The 24,637-nt window shown below is 40.2% G+C and overlaps 2 protein-coding genes across 11 annotated transcripts in view; one reads left to right on the forward strand and one right to left on the reverse strand.

Moving 5' to 3' along the window:
* The window catches only part of LOC148110362 (uncharacterized), a 296,218-nt gene that overhangs the window by 228,562 nt on the left and 43,019 nt on the right, over positions 1–24,637 (forward strand). The gene's annotated exons all lie outside the window — the stretch shown is intronic.
* MDFIC (MyoD family inhibitor domain containing) overlaps positions 15,144–24,637 on the reverse strand; it is an 85,098-nt gene continuing 75,604 nt past the window's right edge. For both annotated transcript variants that reach the window (XM_045792804.2, XM_045792803.2), the window contains exon 5: positions 15,144–17,102. In XM_045792804.2, the coding sequence (XP_045648760.1) occupies positions 16,855–17,102 (248 nt within the window). In that variant the 3' untranslated portion in view covers positions 15,144–16,854. The remainder of the gene's footprint in view (positions 17,103–24,637) is intronic.

Below are 24,637 nucleotides of genomic sequence, written 5' to 3' on the forward strand. Positions count from 1 at the left end.
TGTGTGTGTGTACATATATTAGCCCAAAACAAGCTAAATGCCTCTGTGGAATAGCCTTCTACAACAGGTGTGCAAAGTGGTAAGAGAAGCCACAGCTGTGAGCTCACTGGGTTCCGGACCCCGACCCGGGCAAGGCGGCAGGAAGTTCATTTACTGTGATGTAATGACATTCGTCAGCCTCGGTGCTTAGAACAAAGGGCTGGGATATTTTTTCCAACTCCTTGCCCATGTCCCCCCTGTGCTTTGAAAGGAGGGTGAAAATAGTTGTTTTGGATCCCTAAGGATAGTGTGGTTTAAATGATGGAATATACCTTGAGAGCCAGGAGGGAGGAGACTCAGATTTGAAGCCAAGCCTGAACCCAACCCAGATAATTGGCTCAATGAATCAATTTGAAATGCCCTCAGTCCAGAGTCACCAGTCATCAACTTGAGACCTGATTCTGACAAGGTGGCCCGAGGAGGCCAGATGGAACAACTCAAAAATTCCTAGACAGTAGAAAGGGAAACCTGGAATTGAGAGAGGAAAGAAATTAAAAATGCATCCAAGAGGAAAGGACAGAATAAGCATTCAAAACATCTGAGAAAAGCTACCTTACAGAAGACAACCAACAAAATCAAACTTCAGGAAATGAATTCGTCAGATAAAATAATAAACGAGCAGCTTGTCAGTGACTTTAGAAGTTTGGTTCAGGCCGTAAATGGCCCTGGGAACGTAACGGAGGCGGCAGAACGTGTCCCACCTCGAGCACGAATGGTCGCTGGTAGGAGAAGGGTGAACGGCGTTCGTACCAGGGAGTTGCGCGCGCTCGTCTGCTGGGAGACAGTCCGCCGCGGCACTTCTTACCTTTCCACGCGTCTTGCAAGAATGTTTGTCTAATGAATAACCTGGGAAGATGGAGCTGTTATCTGGAGCACAGGCCATGTTTACTCTCCGGTATAATAAGCATAATATCTTCCTCTAGGGCCAAAGTAAAGCCGGTCTGCTGACTGCCAATCCGTGACGATTTGGGTTCTCTGAGCGTGGTCAGTCCACAGCGTATGCAGCATTGCCGGTCCTTCTTTATGTTGCCCTGTGGGGACTGGAGCTGAGGGAATTGGTATAAACGCTGAGACCCCTGGTACTGCTATTGCTGTTAGTATAAAACTTCTTTGTCACTAACCCGAGAGTCTCACGTCAGCTGCCAGCATCCACGAAGCTGTGGCAGGCTAGCTTTCAACTTGCAAATAGAGTAAAATCTCAGACCCTTCACAGCTGTTGAAATTGTGAGAAAGTTGAAATCTCTATGATATGAGATGGAAAGATCACCAAGGCACGCTAAGGAAAAAAAAAACAAGAGCGATAATGTATTCTGAATATACACGCATAACACGCACACATATTTGAGCCCAACATAGATAAGTATGTAAATATTTAAAAAATTCTGGAAGGATACATAGAAAATAATAAAAAATGATTACTTCTCTATTGGCAGAAAAGGATGCGAGGTACCCGAGTTAGAGGTGGGTGGGACAAGGAATAGGGTACTGAGGGGAGAAGTATTCAAGAGGTTGGCTCATGATCCATTCAGTCTCGCTGGGGGTGGGGAGCACCACTGGGAGAAAGAAAATACGGGAAAGTGAACTGATCTCAGCTCCTTGCCAGTTGGACTTAGATAGATACTGACTAATACTATTTGGTAGGTGAAAGAGAACGTCTCCACAGAATTCTTGCAGTAGGGAGTCTCTGACTGAAGGATGACTGTAGTAAATAAACTCAGAATTGATGGATTTATAGATTTTAGAGAACGTTCCATAAATTCTAGAACTCCTTTGGGTATAAAATGTAGATGTTTCATAACTTCAGTGTTCCTGACTTGGTAGCCTTAGGGAGGGACAGTCTTGGATCTCTCTGTAACAACAGCTTCGTAGCTGGTTTCCCTTTCTCCCTTCTGTCTCCATCCTTTCTAGTGTCTTCCATTCTCTTTGCCCACATGACTTCTCTCACACACAAATCTGAAACTATCTTCTTGCTTTAAGTTACAGCACATAGAATAAAATTTGAATTATGTGGCCTGGCATAAAAACCCCTCTTGACCACAACTTGTATTTGCAGTCTCATCTGCCGCCCTGTCCCTCCTGTTGAAGTCATTTTTCAGCCCCATGGAGGAGGCTCTGGTGTTGGGACACACCGTGCTCCTCACAGCGTCAGCTGTTTGTGGATGCTGTGCCTTCTGCTTGACTGTCCTTCCTCCTCTTTGTCGTCTTGGGAAACTGGAAATCACCTTTCAAGAACTGGGGCAAAATAACACTTCAACAGAATTCTTGTTCCTGCCAAGCCTCAGTCTTGTGCAGTCCCATACCGTGTTCGCATTTCTGTCTTCTGACCAGGCATTTTCATAGTTTGTTCCCATCTTTATTTCCCTCCATCTGCTGTGTGCTCTGGAAGCGTGGGAGCCAACTCTGATTTATCTTGTCTTCCCAGCGCCCAGAAAAAGTGGCCACTTAGGTGTGCCGAACTTAACTGAATAGTACTGAGAACATCAAGAGAGAATTAGGCGTTGAGGAAAAGCACAGGGAAGAGAGGACGTTGGGTTTAGGAGGGGATGTCTATCAACAGGCAGTCGGGGAGAGGAAGATGAAGAGCGATGAATGAAAATAGAGTTGGGATGTAAGAGGAAGGCCAGAGTCATTAGAAGAAAAAGGTGTGCAGATAGAGTGTAGAGAGAAGAACTCGGATGATGGAGACGGATGGTCAAGCTCGGGGATGTTACTCTGGTTTACAAAACAGCCGCACACGTCATTAGTGCTCAGTGTCCTAAGTACTGTGGGTTATGCCAACTGCTGTGCTCTCCGGATTCACTTAATGTTACAAACTATTCTTTAAGTTGTCTACATAAAGGCACCGTAATGTGCAATGGAATGTGAAGCGATTTAAATAATTTCTATTTTGAAAATATTTTACAAGCTGGAATTTGCCTTTTGAGAATGTCGATGCTCCAGGCTTCTAGCTCACAAAGAATGTGGGGCATCGGTTTCTGAGTGTTTCCTGTTTTACCTGATCTAACAGCCAGAGAGGGAGCCCCAGGAGCAGTGGTATCCGGCTGCCAAAGACTCTGAAACTCTCAAAAATTAAAAAAAAAAACTTGACATGCTTCATCATATAAGTAACTTCAAAGGAAATAGATTTGATTTATAGTGTTAATTCCCCTTGCTAAACTACGGCAGGCAAGTAGAAAAGATGAGAGAACTTTTTTGATATTAATATAGGAGAGATGCTGCAGATACCAGACCTGTTACGATGTCCGCAGTTTCTGAATTCCTGTGAGAAAGGATTTCCCGTAGTTCCAATAGAAGGAATTTTCCCTATGAATGCAGTGTTCTTTTTCACTGTCCTGTAGACATAGAGATATAATATTCTGTCGTGCCACAATTTGGTAGTCTTAGAAATCCTTTTTTTTTTTTTTTTGATACTTTGCCAATAGTCTCTTCATAGTTTCTTAGTAGAGTGTAATTGTATAATCTGTTCCCTATCATGTCTTCTGCTTAGCTGGGCTATTTTGCCATGGGTTTCTCCTCTTAGACATTTCTCCTCTCTTCTCAGGTCTCTATTATAGTCAGATTTTACTAGAGAAGGTATCAGGAAACCTAATCAGCTGTTGGGCACATTCCGTGTAAGTTGTTGTGTCAAACAAGGACACACACACTAGAAATTCATTCTTTTCTGGGATCTTTTCATACTTAGATCTTATTTTTTTAATACTTGGCTTACCTGAATGTGATAGAAATTTGTATTTCTAGCTGAATGGAAAGCAGCCAGAAGACAGAAAAGGGAAAGTGGAAAATGATACAAACACACTTTCCGGACTCAGTAAATAGTATTGACACATTGCAACTATAAACTTAGAGATTGTATGATTTTTATTCTCCCTCGATGAAGTTCAATATAAGTTATTAATGTTTCTGTGTCAGATTATATACGTGTGTATGTGTGTGTGCGTGTGTGTATACACACACGCACACACACACACACACACACCAGTTTCTCCTGTTAGCTGGTAAGAGTTCCTAGACCATAAACCATCCCTGCGAATCGATTCCACACTCCCTCAAATATGACTTCTCATAAGCCAGGTCCTTTAAAAATATAACATTTGATCTATTTCTCAGACTACATGTCAAATCAGTATCCTGCAAACAGAACCCTTTAACTGTGTTCTTAGAGCACGGTGCTGAGAGGAGAAAATGTAATATATCTGTGCTACATCTACATTCATGCCATGGTGCGATTTTGAAACCGCTTTTATCTGCCACATTTCTTAAATGAAGGCGGCAGCTAAATTTTATGGTAGTTTAACTGTGAACCTTGCACACAGTGTTGCCTATGTGGATGCGGCCCTTTGGTATGATTAAGGCAGGGGTCTTTATTCTGCGTCTTAGACTTTAAAAGTTGCTGCGGACATAAGAGGCCTATCGTGGCCATGTCTACACCGTAAAATCTTTCCAAAGTGCGCAGCAAATTCTTGGTAGAATTCATAAGCCTTTCAAGAAATAAGAGTAGAATTCTGCCTGGTATTTGGAAGGAGCAGAGGAGACTATGGTCTACCTGGGCTCCCAAAGACACTGGATGCGAATTTTCCCACAATTCTTGAATGGTTTGGAACTAATCTGCCAGTTGTTGGCATCTGCTGCCGTCTGCCTGTCCTGTACGTCCCGCTCAAGGAAAGCACAGATTCCGCTCTTTAAATGGAGATGGCTAATATTAAATATTTTGAGGCCAATATGGTTTCTGTTAGAGTTCAGTTAAATCTTGCAGAGAAGTTTACCGTTAAGCAGAGAAGGGGCCACAGATAAACAGCTTCCCATATGAGTACGTTTAAATGGCTTAGAAAGGGATTAGGTTTTAAATATCCTCATACATTTTTATAAATGGAGCGTGCTGGAGCCCTTGCCGCGATGCTGATACACTCCTTGCGTCGCTCACGGCCAACAGTGCCTCTTCCGGAGCTGTTGGGATTCCGTGAGCGACATCCACTCTTGGCAGACCCTCCGCGGAGTAACCCGAGCTCACGCGTGCCTAGCACAGTCCCAGTCATGACAGGATTCTGAGGGGACTGGAAACCCTACCTCAATACATTTATTTCTGTTTTTCAACATACAAAGCAATACTTTGGCATTGTAATGCGATTCTTGACAGGGCTAAGGTAAATTCATCATGCTACACTGAAATGTTGCTGGCAGATGTCTACTCTGTAACAATCAAATTGTGTGTACTGTGATCTGTGACAACTGCAGTGTTACTGCTGGTTGTAAAACTCACAAGTGGAATACTTTATTCATGCAAACTTGGAATGTAATTATGCAGTGTATTATCCCACCATGTTTTTTCATTCAGAAAAACTTTTTGAAGACAATCTGCCAACTTCCAATAATGGGAATATTTTAGTGCATATAGAAATAGAACTTTCTCATCACAAAGATGTGCAGGCATTTCAAGGCTTTGGTAAGATACAAAATCATACACTTGTTGAAATTTAAGATTGCATACAAGTGAAGTGTTTACTCTTTTTAAATATGAACTTTGCTCCCCATGGAAATGGTCGGTTGTCCCAGGCAGATGCTCTTCTTGAAAGAAGAAATGATTACAGTGCTGACATGATGTACCAAAATAGTTTAAAAATAGATGTTTTGGGATAGCTTCTGCTTAATTATATGTGTCACACATACACTGCAGTCTAATTGATCATAGTTGAGGTCAAAAAACCTAAAGTTTGATTTCAAGGAAAATAATCGAAATGAACGACAGCTCTGACTCTGACACATGAGAAGCCCCAGCACGTGACTCCTTCTGTTCTGTGACACGAGCTCTGAAAACAAAACACCCAAGGAATTGAAACAGACAACATTTTAAGAATCTGGCAAATGTAAATTTTTATATTATGGTTTGGATTCCCATTGCCTTGTCCTCCATACTTTCATCAATTAATACCTGTTCTGATGAACAGATAAAAGCCCTTGGTTCGCTCTTTAGGATCTAGTTGCCAGATGCAAATCACACTACTGTCTGGGCAGCCGCCTTGCCCTTCCCTTCAAGTGCCAGCTGCTAGCAGGAGGGACCAAAGGAACCCAAGTGGCTTCTTTTTGCCCTGATAGCTCCCTTCTCCCTGATTATTCTTAGTAAGCACCTGTATTTTAAAGACCTTAACATTTAATTAGTATTTGCAATGTGAATTTAAATATTTACATTTTAACGTAATTATTTTTTAAGAAAACAGTCTAATTCTATGATCCTTTCACTATTTTTGTTTTTTTGTGAAGAATAAAATAGTTAAAGCAGGTTTGGGTCTTTTTTTTTTTTTTTTTTTTTTTTTTTTTTTAGAACTAAGGAAACATAATGTGTGAAGCACAGAACTTAGACAAATTAGGCAACCTCTCAGGGCCAGTAAACACCCTCCCAGACGAACACAAAACTTGGAACCTGCCCAATTGAAAATATGAATCAGGTTGTGCAAAAAGACAAAGGCTGGCAAGAATATAACTTTGAAGATTAATTCACTAATTTTGGAGCTGCTGGAGGCCCACCAAAGAGATATGGGTCATGCATTACCTAAGACTTATGATGGGAAGTAGACTTACTCATTAGGGCAATTAAAGAATGACTCATTTAACCAACAGTCAGTAATCAGTAACTGGGTAGTGATCGGTTTAGCTAAAAATGATCAAACCATTATGTGTATAGTTAAGTGGAAATTGTCCTCTCTTTCAGTTATTATGCTTTCAATCATCATCCAGTGTGTTGCGGAAATACGTGTCTGATTCTGCGCGTTGTTATTCATGCACACACACACATACATATTCATTAATTCATGTATTAATTTAACAAGTATATGTTACTTACATGCCAGGAACTCCGGAGATCCTTTGTCCATGCCTCCTTACTCCTGTTTTCCTCCTACTTCTTCCCCACAACCCCTGGCTACATGCATTAACATACATACGGTATTTTCTCACTGGTTCACCACCAGAACACCATGTGTACTACCATTCCCATCATGTGAACCCTAAATGGAATTCTGAAGAAGTTCCCTAATATTGGTGACGCTGTTGATAAGCACTTTCAGACCCATTATCTCACTGACTGAAAACATTGACATTTGTGGCCTGATTAGTAGACTTTCAAACTTCTGTGAACTTGACTTTTAAGTAACATCCATGCAGTTGGTGTTGTATGCAAGCACCGGGCACGTGTAACGTGTCCATTTTCCTCGGACAGTCTCTGAGTTCTCTTCCAGAAATGTATTTAATTCAGTCCCTCCCCCACCCCCATCTGCTCCTGCAGTCAGTGCCTCAGTCAGGCCCTCACCATCTTTTGTGTAAATGAATACACGGTCTTTTAACTGCCTGCTTAAGTTCATCTTCAGTCCCCTCTAATCTGTCATTCATAATGCTGCCCCAGTAAAATTATATTAAAATATAAATTTGATCCCGTTTCCTTGATTACCATCCTCAAAAAGCTTCACGTCTGAATTCAGAAATCTTCAGCAAAGCATTTGTGGTGCAACCTTGTTGGACTCCGTTGTTCTTCTTGCCCTCACCTGTACACTATCCTTTTAATGTTACTGCAACTTGAGAATGAACAGATAAACTGTTTATTCTTTATCTAATCCTGGTTTGAGTAATCCCTCCTCTGGGAAACCTTCCTGGCTCTTCCAGGGAGCCTTAGTCACTCCTGCCTCTCTACCCTCACAGCAATTCTACCTGTCTCTTAACTCTTGAATTCTGTCAACTCAATGTGCATTCTCTGGGAACTCATTAACGGACACCTTGCTGTCACTACTCACAGCACAGGGTCGGGCACACACAGGTGACCAATAAATGCTCCTTGACTTATTGGGTGGATATTTGAGGTACCAAGTGAAATGTTGTCATTTACCAACCTCGGGTTGAACTGGAAAACTAAGGCTGATGTTGGACCTACTTTAGCTTAAAACTATCTGATTCTGAAGGCATACAGATGACAAATTAAGTTGTTTTATTATCTTTGTTTACATTCGTATGGAGTCTAAATAAGACCTTTCTGGAGGGACTGATTTCCAGGCTAAGATTTCTATTGTGGGTCTGCTTACATTGATAATGATGTTGAGTCATTCCAGGTTGTGTGGAACAAAGTTAAACTCATCGGCTTTAGGGATCTTAGAGTTCTGTAAACTCCACTATAAATTTTGGATGACTCATGGTAATGATTCCCTCTCTCTTTACCTCTTCCACTGCCAGCTTGTTACAGTGTCAGATGTTACCATGCAGATGGGTAGTCATCGAACCCGAAATTGCTAAGTTAATTTCTGGAGTGTCTAGTGTAGTTCTTGTGATACTGGATTTGACTGTCCATGCTAAAGAGACAGACATCTAAGAAACCACCAGAGTTTACATTTTTTGGATAAATCTGAGAAACACATGGTAAGATTGGATTCGGACGTGTGCATTTGCACACACACAAGCTCACTCTTACTACCTCATTAGAGTACTGGCAGAAAACAGATGGCTCCCTCAAAGGCCTTAATTAAAGAGCACTTAATAAAAGGGACTGTTCACAGAGGAAGAATCAGTTGTAAGGTAACCAACAGGGGAGCCTGAAGTGCCAGAAACCAGCAACAGTGGGAGACGCTACCTCTCCATGCCTGACAGGGCAAAAGCAGGCAGCCGTAGCTGTAGAGAAAGAGGACTACATAGCAGCACATTGATGTCAGGGAATGCAATTGTAAAGCTCATTACCTGGCAGGAAGGGGGCCAGGGAGTGGGGTAGGAATGAATACCTCGACCTCTCTCTCCTCCCACCTTCTGATTTTCCATCAATGCTTGCCATCAGCCAAAGCCAACTGGAAACCAGAAAGCAAGGGAGCCTGGCACAGAGAGAGAGAGAGACAGAGAATAGACCTAGGGAGACAAATGGGGAATGACCAGCAAACAATTCATGAAGAACATCCAACTCTTGATTCCTTATCCATCCAGGGGAAAAAAAAGACAGCTTTGATAAGTAGCCACAAGATAGTGAAATATTGTGGATTGATGGACTTTGGGTCAATGCATGTGATGAGAGTTAAGTAGTACAGTGACTGTGATTTTCAGTCTCCCCGGGAGCCCAGGCTAGGACACCACTCAAGGTGGCAGAGATGGGACACAGGAAATAAGGCTGGTGAGACTTCAGATCCCCATGTCCTCAGGCCAGCTTCAAGCTAGAGCGGTTGTGATTGAATCTATTATTATATGTAATATTTCTTGAGCAAAATACGGTTGTAATAGCAAGATGTGGGACTAGACATCAGGTTTCCCACGTCTAAGGGAACTACTTTATAAATGAACTTAAGCAATCCATTGTTTCATCTGCGAAATGGAAGGAAAAATGCATATCCTAGATGAATCACAGGGTTGTAAAGATCAAATGGGAAAGTGGAAATGGCTTCCTTCTGAAAAGTTAAGCAAGCTCTACAAATGTCAGGCCCTGTCACTTCTGGATACTACCTTATAAAGCTGGTCCCTGAGTATATGCTTGCAATCATCACATCCTCTCTCGACTATCTGTTCTCTACACATGGAGCACTTCACTCAGCTGCAACTTAAACAGCACATACAAAGAAAAGATAAGCAGTAAGAAAATCCAAATGTGTTGGCAATATCGCTGCATGTTAACAAGAAAGAACTAGGTTCACATTGAACTCCGTTTTCGTGGTGCAAACCTCTCCTTTCCAGAGGTCCTATTAACTTCAAAGGGAGCTCCGTGCATGTAAATGATTATATTTATTGGATGCGCCAACTCCTTCTTATCCTCCAGGCACAATTAGAAATATCATAGAAAAATGAATGTCAGAGACATGGATCCATATTTGATATTCTATGGGAAATTTCCCATGGTTACAGATGTTAAAAATCCTGCCCAGTGGTCCAGTTACGAGTGTGTATTATTTCTGCTTCTATCTTTAGAATTATTTTTTCTCATTTTAGAATACTTTTTTTTTTTTTTTTTTTTTTTTAGATTAAAGGAAAAAATGTTCTCCTTAGGTCCAGATAAGCCAGTGATAAAATCTTGGCTTATACAACTTGGTGTGGTGATAAAAATTTGGACTGTGTAGCCCTGCTCTTTCAGGAAACTGTTAGTGCTTCCCTGAGATTCTATCATTAATACTTACAGCAATCCTGTTCCTACTTCAAGTTCACTCTGGGACCTGCTGGTTGAGTCAGTGTCTAGGAGCTAAATTCCTGGATGCCCAGTTTAATATTACATCCACTAAACTACGCTGTAATTTCAAGGTTTGTTGTAAATTCAGGCCATTATTAATATTCTTATTAGGTAGCTATAAACTGAGGTTTTCTCCAGTTGAAATCGCCACAGTCAATGAGAACAGGTGGTAGGTGGATGAAGAGCTGCACTTTTCACACCTACTTGCTGTTTGTTTGCTTTAAATTCAGTTGTCTAGGAGCACCTGGCTGGCTCAGTCGGTGGAGCGTGCAATGCTTGATCTCGGGGTTGTGAGTTCGAGCCCCACGTTGGGTTTAGAGATTACTTAGAACTCTTAAATATAAATTAATAAATAAATAAATTCAGTCATCTAATGGCTCTTGGTGGATGTGTCTCTGGAACTAATTCTGAGAAACAACTTCTGTCCTCGCCCAGACTCCTCAGTGAACGTTAAGGGCCTCGCAAGTGGTACAGATATGGCTCCTCGGCCATGTGTATTATTATACATTCTGTATGACACAGACAACATGTGTGTTATCCATCCAGGAGGGCAGGTTAAACCTTTAACTGTTCATTTCTTTAAAGTGACAAAAAAAGGGAGAAAAATGGAAGAATCCCCTCAAATCATATATGTAGAACGCTGATGAAAGAGAAGATGTGTACTATGAAAAGATGAAAACCTTTACTGGAAATGTACCCAGACGAGGGCTGGGGTGACAGCTACAGAGACTCACCTGATACTGTGAGAAGCAATTGGATTTACAAAAGAGTCGTTCTAAGTAGTCTTACAGATAAAACCATATCCACAAAGTAATGTGGATCCACTGTGAATTATTCGTAAGAATGAGTAAGCAGAGAGTCTAATTTTAGTAAATATTGATAGAGTAAAACAATCCAAAGTATATATAACAATCATATTTCTAGTGAAAATGTGTGTAAGTGGGTTTATTTTGAAAGGAAAAGTCCTACTCCCAGTGTCATAACCAATTAAATTCTCCAGGTAATGACCCCATTTGCATAGTGAGCGGAACCCACAAGTGGGAATTTTAATGGGCACACCACCTGAGTAGAGTAATTGAGAGTGACACAACTTGAACTAGTTTTGTGCTTACCCCACTGAAAATTCTACTCATATTATTTTTAATGTCAAGCTACAAGTCAAATTTCAAGATGATGGATTTGTTCTTTTTTAAGCACCGAGTTTGAGTAAAAGAAATGCTTTAATTCTGTTATGCATTGCATATCTTTGCTTTAACTAATCGGTGCTTCTGATTCTCCCCATTGCTTCATTTTCTTCAGTGATTGGAATTTAATTTTATTCATTAATTTGTGAATAATTAGATAAAAAAATAATGTCCTCAGCAGCCAAATTGCTTTTGGATTGCAATTTAATGTACTTTTACCAGAGTATGTATTCTCGTTAAGCTGGCATAATAGTTTACTAAAACATAATTGTGTAAATATGCCCAATTATTCTTTCTGATGATCTAAGAAAATCTCATAGAATATGTATTCGCGAGTATTTCCCTCCTCCTTCGCCTCCACACCAATAAAACGCCCTTCCTGCAGAGCTGATCACAGATGCCTTGTCATCTGAAGGTGTTACTTTTAAAAGATATTCTCCTTATCTCTCAGGCACTATTCATGTCCCCGAAAGAATTGTGCATTCTGATTGAGGGATCATATGACGTCCGCATTAAATTATATAATAAAGGTGATCGCAAGACTCTAAGAGTCAGACACACATGATGAACTGTGCTTTCTAGGTTTTGAGATGACATTTTAAAACTTCTTTTGTTTCACTCTCAGATTGCTTGAGATCCTAACTATTTGTAGGTGTTTGACACCACTCCGCCACATCTGTAATTGGCATAGCATCCAGCAGACAGGCTCTGTACAGCTTTACACTGCAACCTACCAAGTTAAGAAATGTATTGGTTCAATATAAAACAGCAGGCTGTTTTTAGACATAGTTACTAGTGCACAAGCTTTAATATGGCTTGGCTTCATCCTATAATGAGGTCTTTTGGTTCCCTGCTCAACAGGCTTTTCTTCCTCTGCAAAAGGCTATGAACCATGTCAAGTGGAAGCTGCTTTTGTACACCCTCTTTCTTGGCTTTGGAACGTAATTCTTTTGCTTCTACCCCTTCATGCATCAGACAGAACTTAAGAACCTTTTCAATTTTTCAAGCTAAACTTAGAATTTGTTTGAATTTGCTTTTTTACTATTTTCCTAATAATTACATTCTCAACCGAACCTCACACAAAGACCCGCCTGGAAGTGAGCACTTAATTGCAAAGCTGCACTTTGTCTTTAACACATGTTATCTAGACCCCATGTCGGTCAGGTGTCAAAGGACGGTGATCTACCGGCATTTCTTCACGGTCACTTCACGACCGAGTGCAGCACTCGGTGTTAAAGCACCGAGGGGAGGGCTCGAGGGCATAAATAACAAACAGAACCAGTGGCCGCGGTTCAGTAGGAAGGCAGGGAACGACTCCTGTTGACGTTTGGCAGCTTAGCTCCCTTGTCACAGCCTTGGCCCAGTTTGATCAAGAACGGGGTGGTGCAGCTTTCTGCCTGCCTAGAGATCCTGCTTTCTAGGTGGGGCGCGGCTGCGGCCGTGCTCATAGTCCTTTCCACTCCAGATTGCCTGTGGACTCCATTAAAATTTGAACGTTTATATGGTATAAATGGGGTGGTCGAGGGAGCAGTCGTTGTTGGGAATTGTGAGATGTGAAAATTCATGGTGGATTTCGTCACCACCGATCGCTCTTGCAAAATCCACCGTCCACGTCAGGGTTGCGTCGTAATGTTCTCCCCTCCGCATACCCACTTCCACAGAATCTCTAATATTAAAGAAGCAAGTAAGTACTAACAGTTCTCTCACGAGAGGTGCCGAACTTCTTACCTAGGTTGAAACTATGTGAGGGTCCCGACTCCATTCAGGTACCTTGAGAAAACGGGCACTGGAAATTTATAGCGGGACATGGAGAGGAGGGTTACAGGGACTCCCTTGTAAAAATGCCTGATCAAAAAATGTAAACAGTAAGTGTGGCATGAACCCTGTTAATATGTTAACCACTCTTATGGTATGATTTAGGGGGCCTGGGTGGCTCAGTTGGTTAAGCTTAAGTCAGGACCCCAGGATTCTGGGATCGAGTCCCCAGTCGAGTCTGCTTCTTCCACTCTCTGCCCCTCCCCCTGTTGGTGTGCTTGCACGCACGCGCGCTCTCTCTTTATAATATAAAAAAAAACCTTTTAAAAAAATGGTATGCTTTACTACATTAGTGTAAAAGGAAAAGAAAAACGGATAGTGTAGTATTTGATGAAATTTTATCTTTCCTGTCAGATTAGATGTAATAAACCTACAGGCCTACAAATTACAGGTAATTGGAAAGGGCATAAAGGTCTTGAATACTTTGAAAAATAATATCATTAATAAATAAACTTATTCATTAGGTGTTTGGGTAAGTCTAAGCATTTAAACTGGAATTCCAGAAGGCAAGCCACAGACTCAGGACTCCAGTCTTATTTATGTTAGGCAGTGACTTTGACATTTATAACATTAGAATCTAGGGCACTGATAGAGGTTGTATGGATAAAGAATGGAAAGTTATTACATAAGGTTGCCTTGGTTACTCCTTGAACTGTTCAGAGAAATCCTAACTACTTTAGGTGAGGAAAAAGGATATAGTTGATAGACTGTAAGAATACAAAAATAAAATTATATTCCTAAATAGCCTTCTAAAAAGTGATTTTGGGGGGGTTAAATACTATAAAACATTACCTACTACTTAAAAATTGCACTGCTAAAAACCCTAGACGAAAATACTTCTGATGATTTAACTTTTGGATGAAATTCATTAAATCTAATACCCGATTTCATAGAGTTTTTTTGTGTTTAATCTCAGTATACATATTAAAAATAAAATTACCTTTGTTTCCATTTACTTCCTTTGGAATTATCTCCCCGCTTCTAAAAACCATTTACTTAAGACTATGTTTTAAAATCATATATTAACTATGATTTGCAGTATAAACGAATCTGAATCTTTCACAGTTCATTTAGGGGCATGAGTCATGTGATTTCCATAAGCATATTAGGAAATCTCCAGAAAGGGAAGTAACAAGATAAAAGCCTCAAGTTTTAAATGATAGTCAAATTCATTCAAATATCAATGTATCAATTAGGTAGAAAATATGCTAAAGCACAATAGAGAACTTTTTTTATTTCAAAATAATGTATTCAGGATAATACAGGTCCAGTTTAAAAATATTAAAGGTTAAGTTTCCACATTTCAAAAGAGACCAAATCTATAACTGTAAACTATAGCACTTAGTCATGATGGCCATGGAATTCAACAAAACATTTTACATACAGAAATTCTAACGTGTACTGGAACTATTTTCACATTTTCCTACTTTGGTTTTTTTCATTTTTAAAAATCATACAAGATACTTTATGGAATGACTAGAGTAGACAATAGAGGAAAAGTACTGTGAATATAAATATGAAAAAAATTCTATCAATTAATGTTCTCTGTTACGGAGAAACATTACTTTAAAAGTGCTAATATTTTCATTGCAAATAGTGGCAGAATATATTTAAATATTAGACAAACCACTTGGTTGAAAAATCTTGCAAGATAAAAAGTGACACATCTTAACTCCAGGTCATCAGAAGGTGTTATATGTTGATACACAGATGCTATTCTTCTTTTAGATACGCATAAGTTAACCTGGGGTATACGTAAATATTCAGATTCTTGGTTACTATGAAATGGTACAAAGATGCTCTTATATTTAATGTAACAAAGACACTTTTTAGACAAGAGAAAGACAGCTGTTTCCTATAATTCTATTTAAACCCGACAATTTAAAGGTGTGTATGTGTACACGCACATAGCACTGAAAAAGGGGATTCAGGAGTTTGCTTTTTTTTTTTTCCCCCTTTAAGTCCTTTAAGTAACGACGGAAGTAGAAGCTAGGTTTTATCTCAAAGGAAAAACCAGAGGTGACATTCCCATGCTTTAGGTTTAAAACCTTCCTTTAAAAGGCTAGGTTTGCTAAAGGCTTCCTAAAAATAGGCATTTGTTTTCATTATCAATTATCATTATCAATTTGAATTTCAGCTAGAAGAACTTTAACTATTAATACAAAAGTATCCTTCCAGAATGTCTACGTTAAATCCAACCAAACTACAATTCTGGGAAGATCAGGCTTAGTAGGAGAGCACATAGTATGGAAATCTATTCCCACGTTCATCCGGGCTACACCAGTGTCTATGTCTTACTAACTATATACTTAAGTCGATTATGAGACTATTTCTTTACACTTGCAGCACTGTGATAACCTGCTGTGTTGCTTTAATTTAACAAAAAATTGCAACACTGAAATCTGGTCACAGTAGTGGATGTACCATTTCCCACTGCATTGGAAGGAAGAGTTTACATTTAAGATGAGCGGTGTTTATAAAACATTGGTTTTATAACCTCCCTCTCCTAAAAAAAAGACTGAAAGCTCTCCAAAAAAACCCAAAAAACAAAATGCTTTTGAATAAATCAAAATCAGAATACTGGGATTTTAATGTTTAAAAAATCACCTAATTTAAATGCATTTTGTCAAAAGTATTCCACATTCTTTATAAAATGGAGCTATTTTAATAAAACATTATATTCTTATCAAATAAAAAATTGCATATTTTTAATTTAAATTTATTGTCTTTAAAAAAAAAGCTGTATTCTTGCAACTGAAGAAAACACATACGTAAGGCATTTTTCTTTTAACAGCTTAAGGGCACATGCAGTTCAGGCTCCCCACCTAAAACTTGGTCCTAAATGTAATTCATCCAAGCCGTAAGAGGGATCACTTGTCCCAAAAGGCCTCCTCAAATGCACCTTTTCCTTGAAGCCTTGGGCATATGCCAGTAGACAAGAGCTGTTCTGTTCTGTGTATTCCTAGAGCCTTTTTAGTGTCTCTCTCGCATAATCCTTACTTCAGTCTGATGCCTTGAGGAACGGTTTGTACTTGACAGGTCTCTTTCCTCTGCTAAACTGTATACTCCTCTGGATGGGAGTTCAGCGGCATCCGTCTCTGTGTCTGAGCAGGCCATTACACACAGTAGGCGCTCAATGTCTGTTGAACAAGTGGAGGAAGGGAGAACCCAGCACGGAGCTGAACACTGGGTATCCGACAACGGTGTGGGTTTGTTTCCCAAAGTCACGTTAATTTAAAAGAAGGGATGCTTACTTTCAACCAGGAACAGATGAACATCAAAAATAACTGTGATTTAAATACCCACAGAGAAATAATACTTTTGGAACAAGAGGCTCTTAAGAATGGTTAAAAGAAACAGAAACATGCATAAAAAGGAGGAGACATTTGGCTTTTTTTTTTTTTTTTGGTCAAAATGTCCCTCAGTCATTGTAACTTACTAAGCTTAAAGAGTAGCTAAAATTTCACATATTAAACCACGTAGATTCGGTTAGAGAGAAAAGGCTTTCAGAGATTACATAAAGTAATGAGTTAACAGTGCAAATACTCGGTTGCTTCATGAGAATCTTACCATGTGCTTTTCTGCCCCCTTAAAAGAAAATTTTTTTAAAACACTCCAGTTTTAACACAAACAGAAGATAAATACCTATGAAGGAAAACAAATTCCACAGCATTCCATACAGATTTCCAAACAGTCCGATGACTCACAACAGGCATCCATGATGCCACAATCCATGTCACAAGGGCAGTTACAGTCCTCCCCCATTTCGTCTCCACAGCAACAGCAGCAGGCTTCCGAGGTGCACAGCCCACAGGAGGCTTGGCCCAGGACGATATTGCAGAGGGTGAGGAATTCACAGAACAAGCAGGCCAGGATACAGTGGACACAGCAATCTTCATTTTCCATCGGGAAGAGACCCCGTAGTGAGAAAAAGAATGAGAAATGATCAGTGGACGGAATGATAGAAATTGCTCAAAATAAGTAATCCAGAACACCCCCCCCCCCCCCGCCACATACAGTCTTAGAAGTCTTCCTGTGGGCTGGAAGCTCCCAAAGAAACTTAGATGTTAGAAGAGCAATCTTTAGAAGTCGATTTTGCGTTCAGAAAACAAGCAAGCGACCCACCGAAAAGGTGTTTGTTACGTGTGTGTGTATGTGTACGCATGTGTGCACGTGGCTGAGATTTTGTTATTCTCACACAGTGTGCAGTGGGCTTAGTCCTAGGTGCTACTTCTCTGTGCCTCCTCCGCATCTTCCCTATACCCTAACTCTCTCCATCGCACAGGCTGAACACTTCTGTGACGGCGAAGTCCTTCAGAAACAGACATTTGACTGCTCCACCCACCTGCTCCAAAGCTGGAAGGAGAAAATATTCAGTATGATACATTCAGTAGAGTCCCGAGCTTTTCCAGGATTATATTGTCATCATGATTTGTAAGATAATTGTTACAAAGATACCATTCTAAAGAGCTAGGTTTATTATCATATGAAGAAAATAGTTACCTGCCAGAAAGCCAGTTCTGTTCCATATGCCTTCACAGAAATATGAGTATTAACTAGTTCTAACACTTGTGACCTTAACTTTCTACTTCACTAGGGAATGTTTATATTTCAAGGCTGAAAGGGGAATCTACAAAAACTCACTTGATGCTCAAGAACCTTTAACTGAGTATTCTTAAAGCCCTAAGAAGATTCTTGAACATAAGATTCTTTATATATTCATCATAAAATACACCATACACAGAAGTATTTGTATTGGAGCTTATCAATTTTAAGAGGGGAAAGAATGGCCATCCCACCCAGCCTTAGAAGGAGAGGCTTACATCTCGAAGGCTTCTTTGGTACCTTCCTAAGTAAAGTTTCCTCTCCCGAAATATAATCAATGTCTTGAATTTTGACTGAATCTTTCCCTTACTTTTCATTGTACTTTTCACAACAGTGAATGTGGAAACATCCCTCCGAAAGCTATCAGAAAGGGAAAGGGTACCTTATGAATTCCCGTGAGTGGCGTTATTTGCTCAACCTTGTTTATTTCTCCTCAGTGATCCATGTCGCTATAGTTCACTTATTTTCTGGGTGTAGAGTATCCCCAATTGACTAAACATACCATAATTTATTTATCCATACTATTTATGAATATATGTGTCATTTCCAGTGTTTTTGCTGTTCCAAATATTACTGTTTGGAACAGTTTTGTGCAAGTGTCCTCCAGCTCACAGGCTAGGTCACTAGCAGAACTGTTGGCTCACAGGACACGCAAACTTGTTTCCAAAGCCATTGCTCCGAAATGTACTCCCCACAACCAAGTTTGAGAATGCCTGATATCCACATCCTCACCGATCTTGGGGACCGTCCTACTTTCTTAAATGCCAGTTAGTTGAGTGTGAAAGGGCATCTCATGGTGGTTTTATTTTGCATTTACATCTTCACTAGAAAGTCTGGACATCTTTCCGTTTCTTCTTCTTTGAAATAGGTGTTCAGGCCATTCATGTTTCCCCTCACTTTTCTAATTATGCTTTTTTTTTTCTTACTGATTTGTAGAAGTTCTTCATATATTTAAGATACCAGTCCTTTCTCAAAAACGACTGTTTGCTCTCAGTATGTAGCTTTTCTTAGGTGAAAATAAAATAACAAGTGACAGATGAGTTGATTTTTAGACTTTGAGAGTTTAAAAAAGAGAAATCCAAATCAAATCTTGTAGTTAGCTAGAGGTACGGGGTTGATTACATGGCTGAAGAGGCATTAACAAGATTTGGTAGCAGAATGAAATACAAAGTTTCAATGTCTGACTCAGAAGGGAGCCCAGCCATGGTGATACACAGAAAGGAAGAAGAAACCAATAATCAGGAGGGGGGACACTGACTGTGACTTAGAAATCAACAGCTCTCAGGATAAAAAGGGACAGGAGTGACATTCTAAACTAAACAGCTCATCGCCACTCAGAGGACCTATCTATTCATTGGCAATGAAAAGCTCTTCAAGATTTTACACAGTGACAGTTGTCCTACAGAAATGAGAAGCCCTAAACCTAGAGAAGGATCTGTCCAAACTCCTACTTTCAGCCAACAAGATTCACAGATAAGTCCATTAAACTATTTTTAGTAAACAAAATGAAAAAGACAAGTTCTTAGCTGTCAATAGACCCAACACTCCGTTCTAGCCCAACTTCTATAACAAAATGTGATTTTTTCCCCCAAAATGTGATTTCTATAACTAATAGGTATGAGTGGTTGTTTTTCATAGAATGGGAAGCCTAGTGTTAATGAAGGAAAATTATTGGCTGTTTTCAGAATTAAGAAATATATTAGGAGAGAAGATGTTTTCATCGCTATTTCATTTTTTTTAAGACACCCCCCCCCCCAGAGAGAGCATGAGTGAGCAAGAGCGGGGCGGGGGGCGGGGTAGAGGGAGAAGCGGACTTCCCGCTGAGCAGGGAGCCTGATGGGGGAGATGGGGGACTCGATCCCAGGACCATGACCTGAGCCAAAGGCAGATGCTTAACCAACCGAGCCAGCCAGGCACCCACGCTATTTCATTTTTAAAAAACTATTTTAGATACTTTGTACTAAACTCTGTTTAAGGCCCTTTCCAATTCCCTTAATTCTAATAATATTTCCAAGAAGCGGTACTGGTATGATCCCCGTTTTACCAATATAGACTTAGATAAATTTTAGAAAATTCGCCCCAAGTCCTAGAGGCCAGCAGCAGCGTCAGAGCGAGAAGCCGTGCACTTCGCGGGGACAGGCCAGGCTCTAACCCAGCACGCTGTGCTGACCGCGGGAGCGGAGCACCTGGTTCATCTTCCTTGGGGGAAGATCAGTTATAAATCCAAAACTTTCTGATTTGTCTTGATCTGTTTTTAGCCTTGATTCATGTTCCTTTCCTTTCTAAAGATGATTCTGAATTTCACTTTTAATGAAGAGTTGATAGTAAAGGTTAACCCTCAACAAGAGCAAAGTTTATGAGTTGGAGAACTGATAAGCGGCCGGTCGCGTTGGGGAAACAGACAGAAGACGGTAGGCAGCCAAGAGAGATAATGTCTCAAACAAATCTGTCAGTTTAAAGCAAAAAAGTTAAGGTCCACACTTACATGAACAAAAGCAGTGAACAGATGACATAGGAATACTTTTGGCAAATTCTGGTCAAACATGGTAATGACACAGGTCTCAAAAGAGTAAGTTCTTTATGTAAATACTAAAACTTACACATACACAAAAAAGACATCCTTTTAAAACCTTTTAAATATAATTTACTAGAAAACCACTTTGGGCTACTCTGAAAAACCAGTCTATTCAAGGACACTTAAAAAAAAGTCACAAACCAAAATGCAGTTTAGAGATTACAGTGATATTAAGCAAGGTGCAGCTAACAGAGACATGGACCCAGACGCAGTCATTATCTGTCCTTTGTAAGTAAAGAACTACCTAGGTATGGCGACAATAAGATCCCTAAATTCTCTCAAGTCAATTTATTTTTCTTTTTAGTTGTGCTCTAGAAAGAGCAGTTGGATCACACTGTGACCTGAGGTAATGAAAAGGTTAAACACCAAAGAGCTGACAGTTTCTACCCGTCCCCCCACCCCCTCCAGGGGAATCAACAATCATAAACAGCATTACCATATTGGTTTCATTTGAAGCAAAGAGAGGATTAGAAGTAGTAGCAAACTAAGAAGACTAAAGGAGAGTCCTCTGCGTTGATGTAGTTCACAGTCAGAAATAATTCTTTTTCCCCCTGTTCTTGAGGTTTTTCATTTTTATGGTTTTATTCAGTCATATTTGCAGTTTTTGCCAAAAGTATTTAACCTCTGAGAAGCCAACTAGGTTCTGGGAAGGATGCCTGTCTCAGGCTGGGCCAAGCAAGAATTGCACAATTCAGTGTACTACTGAGAGGGGAGCTCAGCACAAGACTGACAGCTCCTGTAAATTTAGGAAAACAAAGGAACATACTAGCAGCCAAATACCTTGCAAGAAGCCATAAAAAGAAAGCTTTAGCACAACAGCTGATTAAAAGAAACCAAAACTGTTATGAATGACTGTAGACAACAAACCCAAACAAAATCTTTTGAGTCCGAGGAAAGGTCATCAGTGTTAAACCCATGCAGCTGGTCTATCTGGAAAGCATCTAGCTGCCCCACGCCATGAAGGTAACACCTGAAACCCACATAACCAGCGTCTTAGATGACGGGGGTGGAAACATCTGTGCCTGGTCCAAGGGGCTTGGGTCTGTTTAAAATGAGACTGGAGACTCACTGTTATAAGAACACATTAGTTTAATAATGAAAAGATCCGAAACTGAAAGACCCAATCATATGCTAAGAAAATACGAGGGAAGCAGTTAGAGTGAACGGACCCTAAGAGCCGTCAGAAAACTATGTGCACAGTAAACTCAGCTCTCTTCTAAAGGAGCCTCTTACATTTGTTTATTTTTTTAAGATGTGGTATGACAGGTGCTCTGAATTTCTTGGAACAAAGACCCCAAACAGCAGAGTACTGGGAAGCGCAGAGCAGCAAATTCTGAGAATAACCCACAACCATTTCTGAGTGCACGCAAATTTGTATGTGTTTTATCTCGACTAATCTCTAATAACGTTTCCTATGACTTACATGCTTGAAACTACTTTCTTAATCAGGTCCCCAACGAGTAAACTATATATGGAGAAAAAGAGGCTCATTACCATTTTTAACAGACCAACAGTATGCAAAAAAGCAATTGCAGATATAAATATGAGCAGTCAATTATGCATAATTAGTAATTTAGGAAATTGCACGGAGATCAAACCTGACTTTACGACCAAAGCTACAGAGAACCCACAGGTGTTCCCGTCTTTAGCTGCTAAGGCTCACATCTGCCCGGTGGGGGTACAAAGGGGCTCATTGTACCGAGGATGCCTAATTGGGTGGAGGCATTCTTCTTCTCAGACGCTGCTTTACAGCGACCGTTGTTTCTCAACGCAAAATCAAAAACCCAAAAGTGGGTTTTAGTAATCCTGAATCGCAGCCAGGATAGCTAAGTATCTGGCCTCTGTGAAGAGCCAGCTGTGAGGGATGAGAGACAGACATCCCCAGGGAGTTCTGCTCCTCCAGTGTTCGCAGGGGCAGGAAATATTTACTAACACAGCACGGTAGCTCGGCTCCAAGTAGCCCTGTGTCTCCCAGCCAGAGGACACACAGCATTCTGGCCCTCAGCCCTAGAATGACCTGCTGCCTGCATAAATTGGCCCGAAGTGTCCCTCCTACACAGAACTGTCTGGCACACTGCTGTCCCCGTGAGGCCGTGCATCTTAGCCAGAACACAGTCAACATTTTCCTAGTGGGGAAGAAAGTGAGTTAGGTCAGGAGGTAAGAGAAAGGGAAGAGCTATGTTTTCCACTGCAGTACAAAGAAGACCACACTTAGGAAAACTGAACAATTATCTTTACTATTATCTTCCCTCTCAGCAAACTCAAAAGAACCTTGGAAAAAAATAAAACCGTTCTCCCACATCCCACAAAGGGACTCCTTGATTTTTCTCCCACATGTCCAAATTCTGGATTCCATCCTGCACCTATGGGAAGTACATTTGCATTTTAAATTACAGATAAGTGAATAGCACAGATTTTTTTTTTGCTTCTCTTTTCGTTTATCCTGCTGCCTGCTCCACGGTTGATTCATTAAGTATTCCAAACTCTGAGAGATTTGATCCAGTAATTGTTAGTCATGACTTAACTGTAGCACTGAGTCAAGGAGTCCTTTCTAAAGAGTTGCATCTCACTAAGTCTAGGAGCACAGCCTATATAGCACACCCCTTCCCCGCCCCCTCCTCAGGAGCTGCACAAAGAAATCTGAAGAGTAAACGGCTCAGTTAGTAGAGGTGTTAATTCACAACATTTTACATGTACAGTTAGTATGTGAGCAGAGAGGAGGGTACAGAAAAGCTAAAAAAATATAGATGGTGCAAATAACATTTACGTTACTTTAATTATTGACAAATTGGATAGCTGGTAGTAACAGTACTGTCCTCAGAGGGTTATGGTGAGGATTAAAAGGGACAATGCCTGTAAGTGCTCGAGAAGGGATTGATCGTGGAAATAGTTATTAAATATTGTTACTGTCACAGCAACGAAGATAATGGAAGATTTATTCTAGGGAGGCCACACCTCTTTACCTACCGATATTTCATTCACTCTGATCACCATACCAAAATGGAACCATTCTACTCTAACTGGAGGAGGTTTATCAAAGGCTCGGTTCATAGTTGAAACAGTTGAAAAGAGAGAAACAAAAAGGCATCTGTAAGAGACAGAATCTCCAGAAGAGTGAAGCAGGCAGAAATATGCCCAGAATTAGGAAATCTTGTGTTTGGCTGCAGCAGAAGACTTAAAATAATAATGTTTTTCCATATTTAAATTAGGTCTGTTAATTTCTCAGGAAGCTGGACGGCGTCAACAGAGAAACGCTGACCTGACCTGACCTGAGCCTGTTCAATGTTGACTTTGTTCAACTGGCCAGTCGGAAAACCTCTAATCCAAAAGGTTCAATTAATAAAGTTGGATGTAACTTTTGGATAACAGAATCCACTTTAGATCTTAGAAACACTTTCCTAGAAAGAATATGTTTAACGGTCTGCTGAAATTGGTCACAATGCCATCTATGGCTGCGAAAAAATAGATTTTTTTCATTAAAACTAGGATTTATATTCTTAAAACTGTACAAAAATGATTTAAGAAATCTCTCCCTAAACCTTAATGTTTTTCCCATTTTTCACAACTGTGTCTCTTTCACAATTCACATTTCAGTTTCTCCTCTTCTTATGTGTGCTTGTCTAAATACTGTGCAAGGTACATTAAGAAATCAGCTTTTTTTTTTTTTTTTTTAAAGCCAAGTAGTGCCCAGTGGGGTGACCCTGCAGAAGGTGGTGGTGGTGATGAGGATGACAGTAAAATAACACCCTTGCCGTATCCGATGCTTGTTATATATTTATATTTATTGAGGTATAATTAACATGTAACATATTAGTTTCAGGTGTACAACATGATCCAATGTATTCGCACTGTGAAATGATTACAATATTAGTCTAGTTACTATCTGTCACCATAGTTTTCTCAGGAGAACGTCTAAGATCTACTCTCTTGGCAACTTTCAAATAGGCAATATGTTAACTCTAGTTAACGCTGTACGTTACATCGCCGTGACTTCTTTATTTTGTAAGTGGAAGTTTGTGGCTTTTAGACTCCTTCATCCATCTTACCCACCCCCCACTCACTGCCTCGGGCCACCACCAGTTTAATCTGTTCTTTATACCTGTGAACTCAGTTTTTTCCTGTTTTTAGATGCCACATGTAAGTGCAATCCTATGGTATCTGTCTTTCTCTTAACTTACACACTTAGCATAATGCCCTCAAGGTCCATCCATGTTGTTGCAAAGGCAAGATTTCCCTCTCTTTTTATGG

Source organism: Ursus americanus, chromosome 3 (genome assembly GCF_024610735.1).
Source record: "Ursus americanus isolate L20-20 chromosome 3, mUrsAme1.1.p, whole genome shotgun sequence".
Classification (NCBI taxonomy): domain Eukaryota; kingdom Metazoa; phylum Chordata; class Mammalia; order Carnivora; family Ursidae; genus Ursus; species Ursus americanus.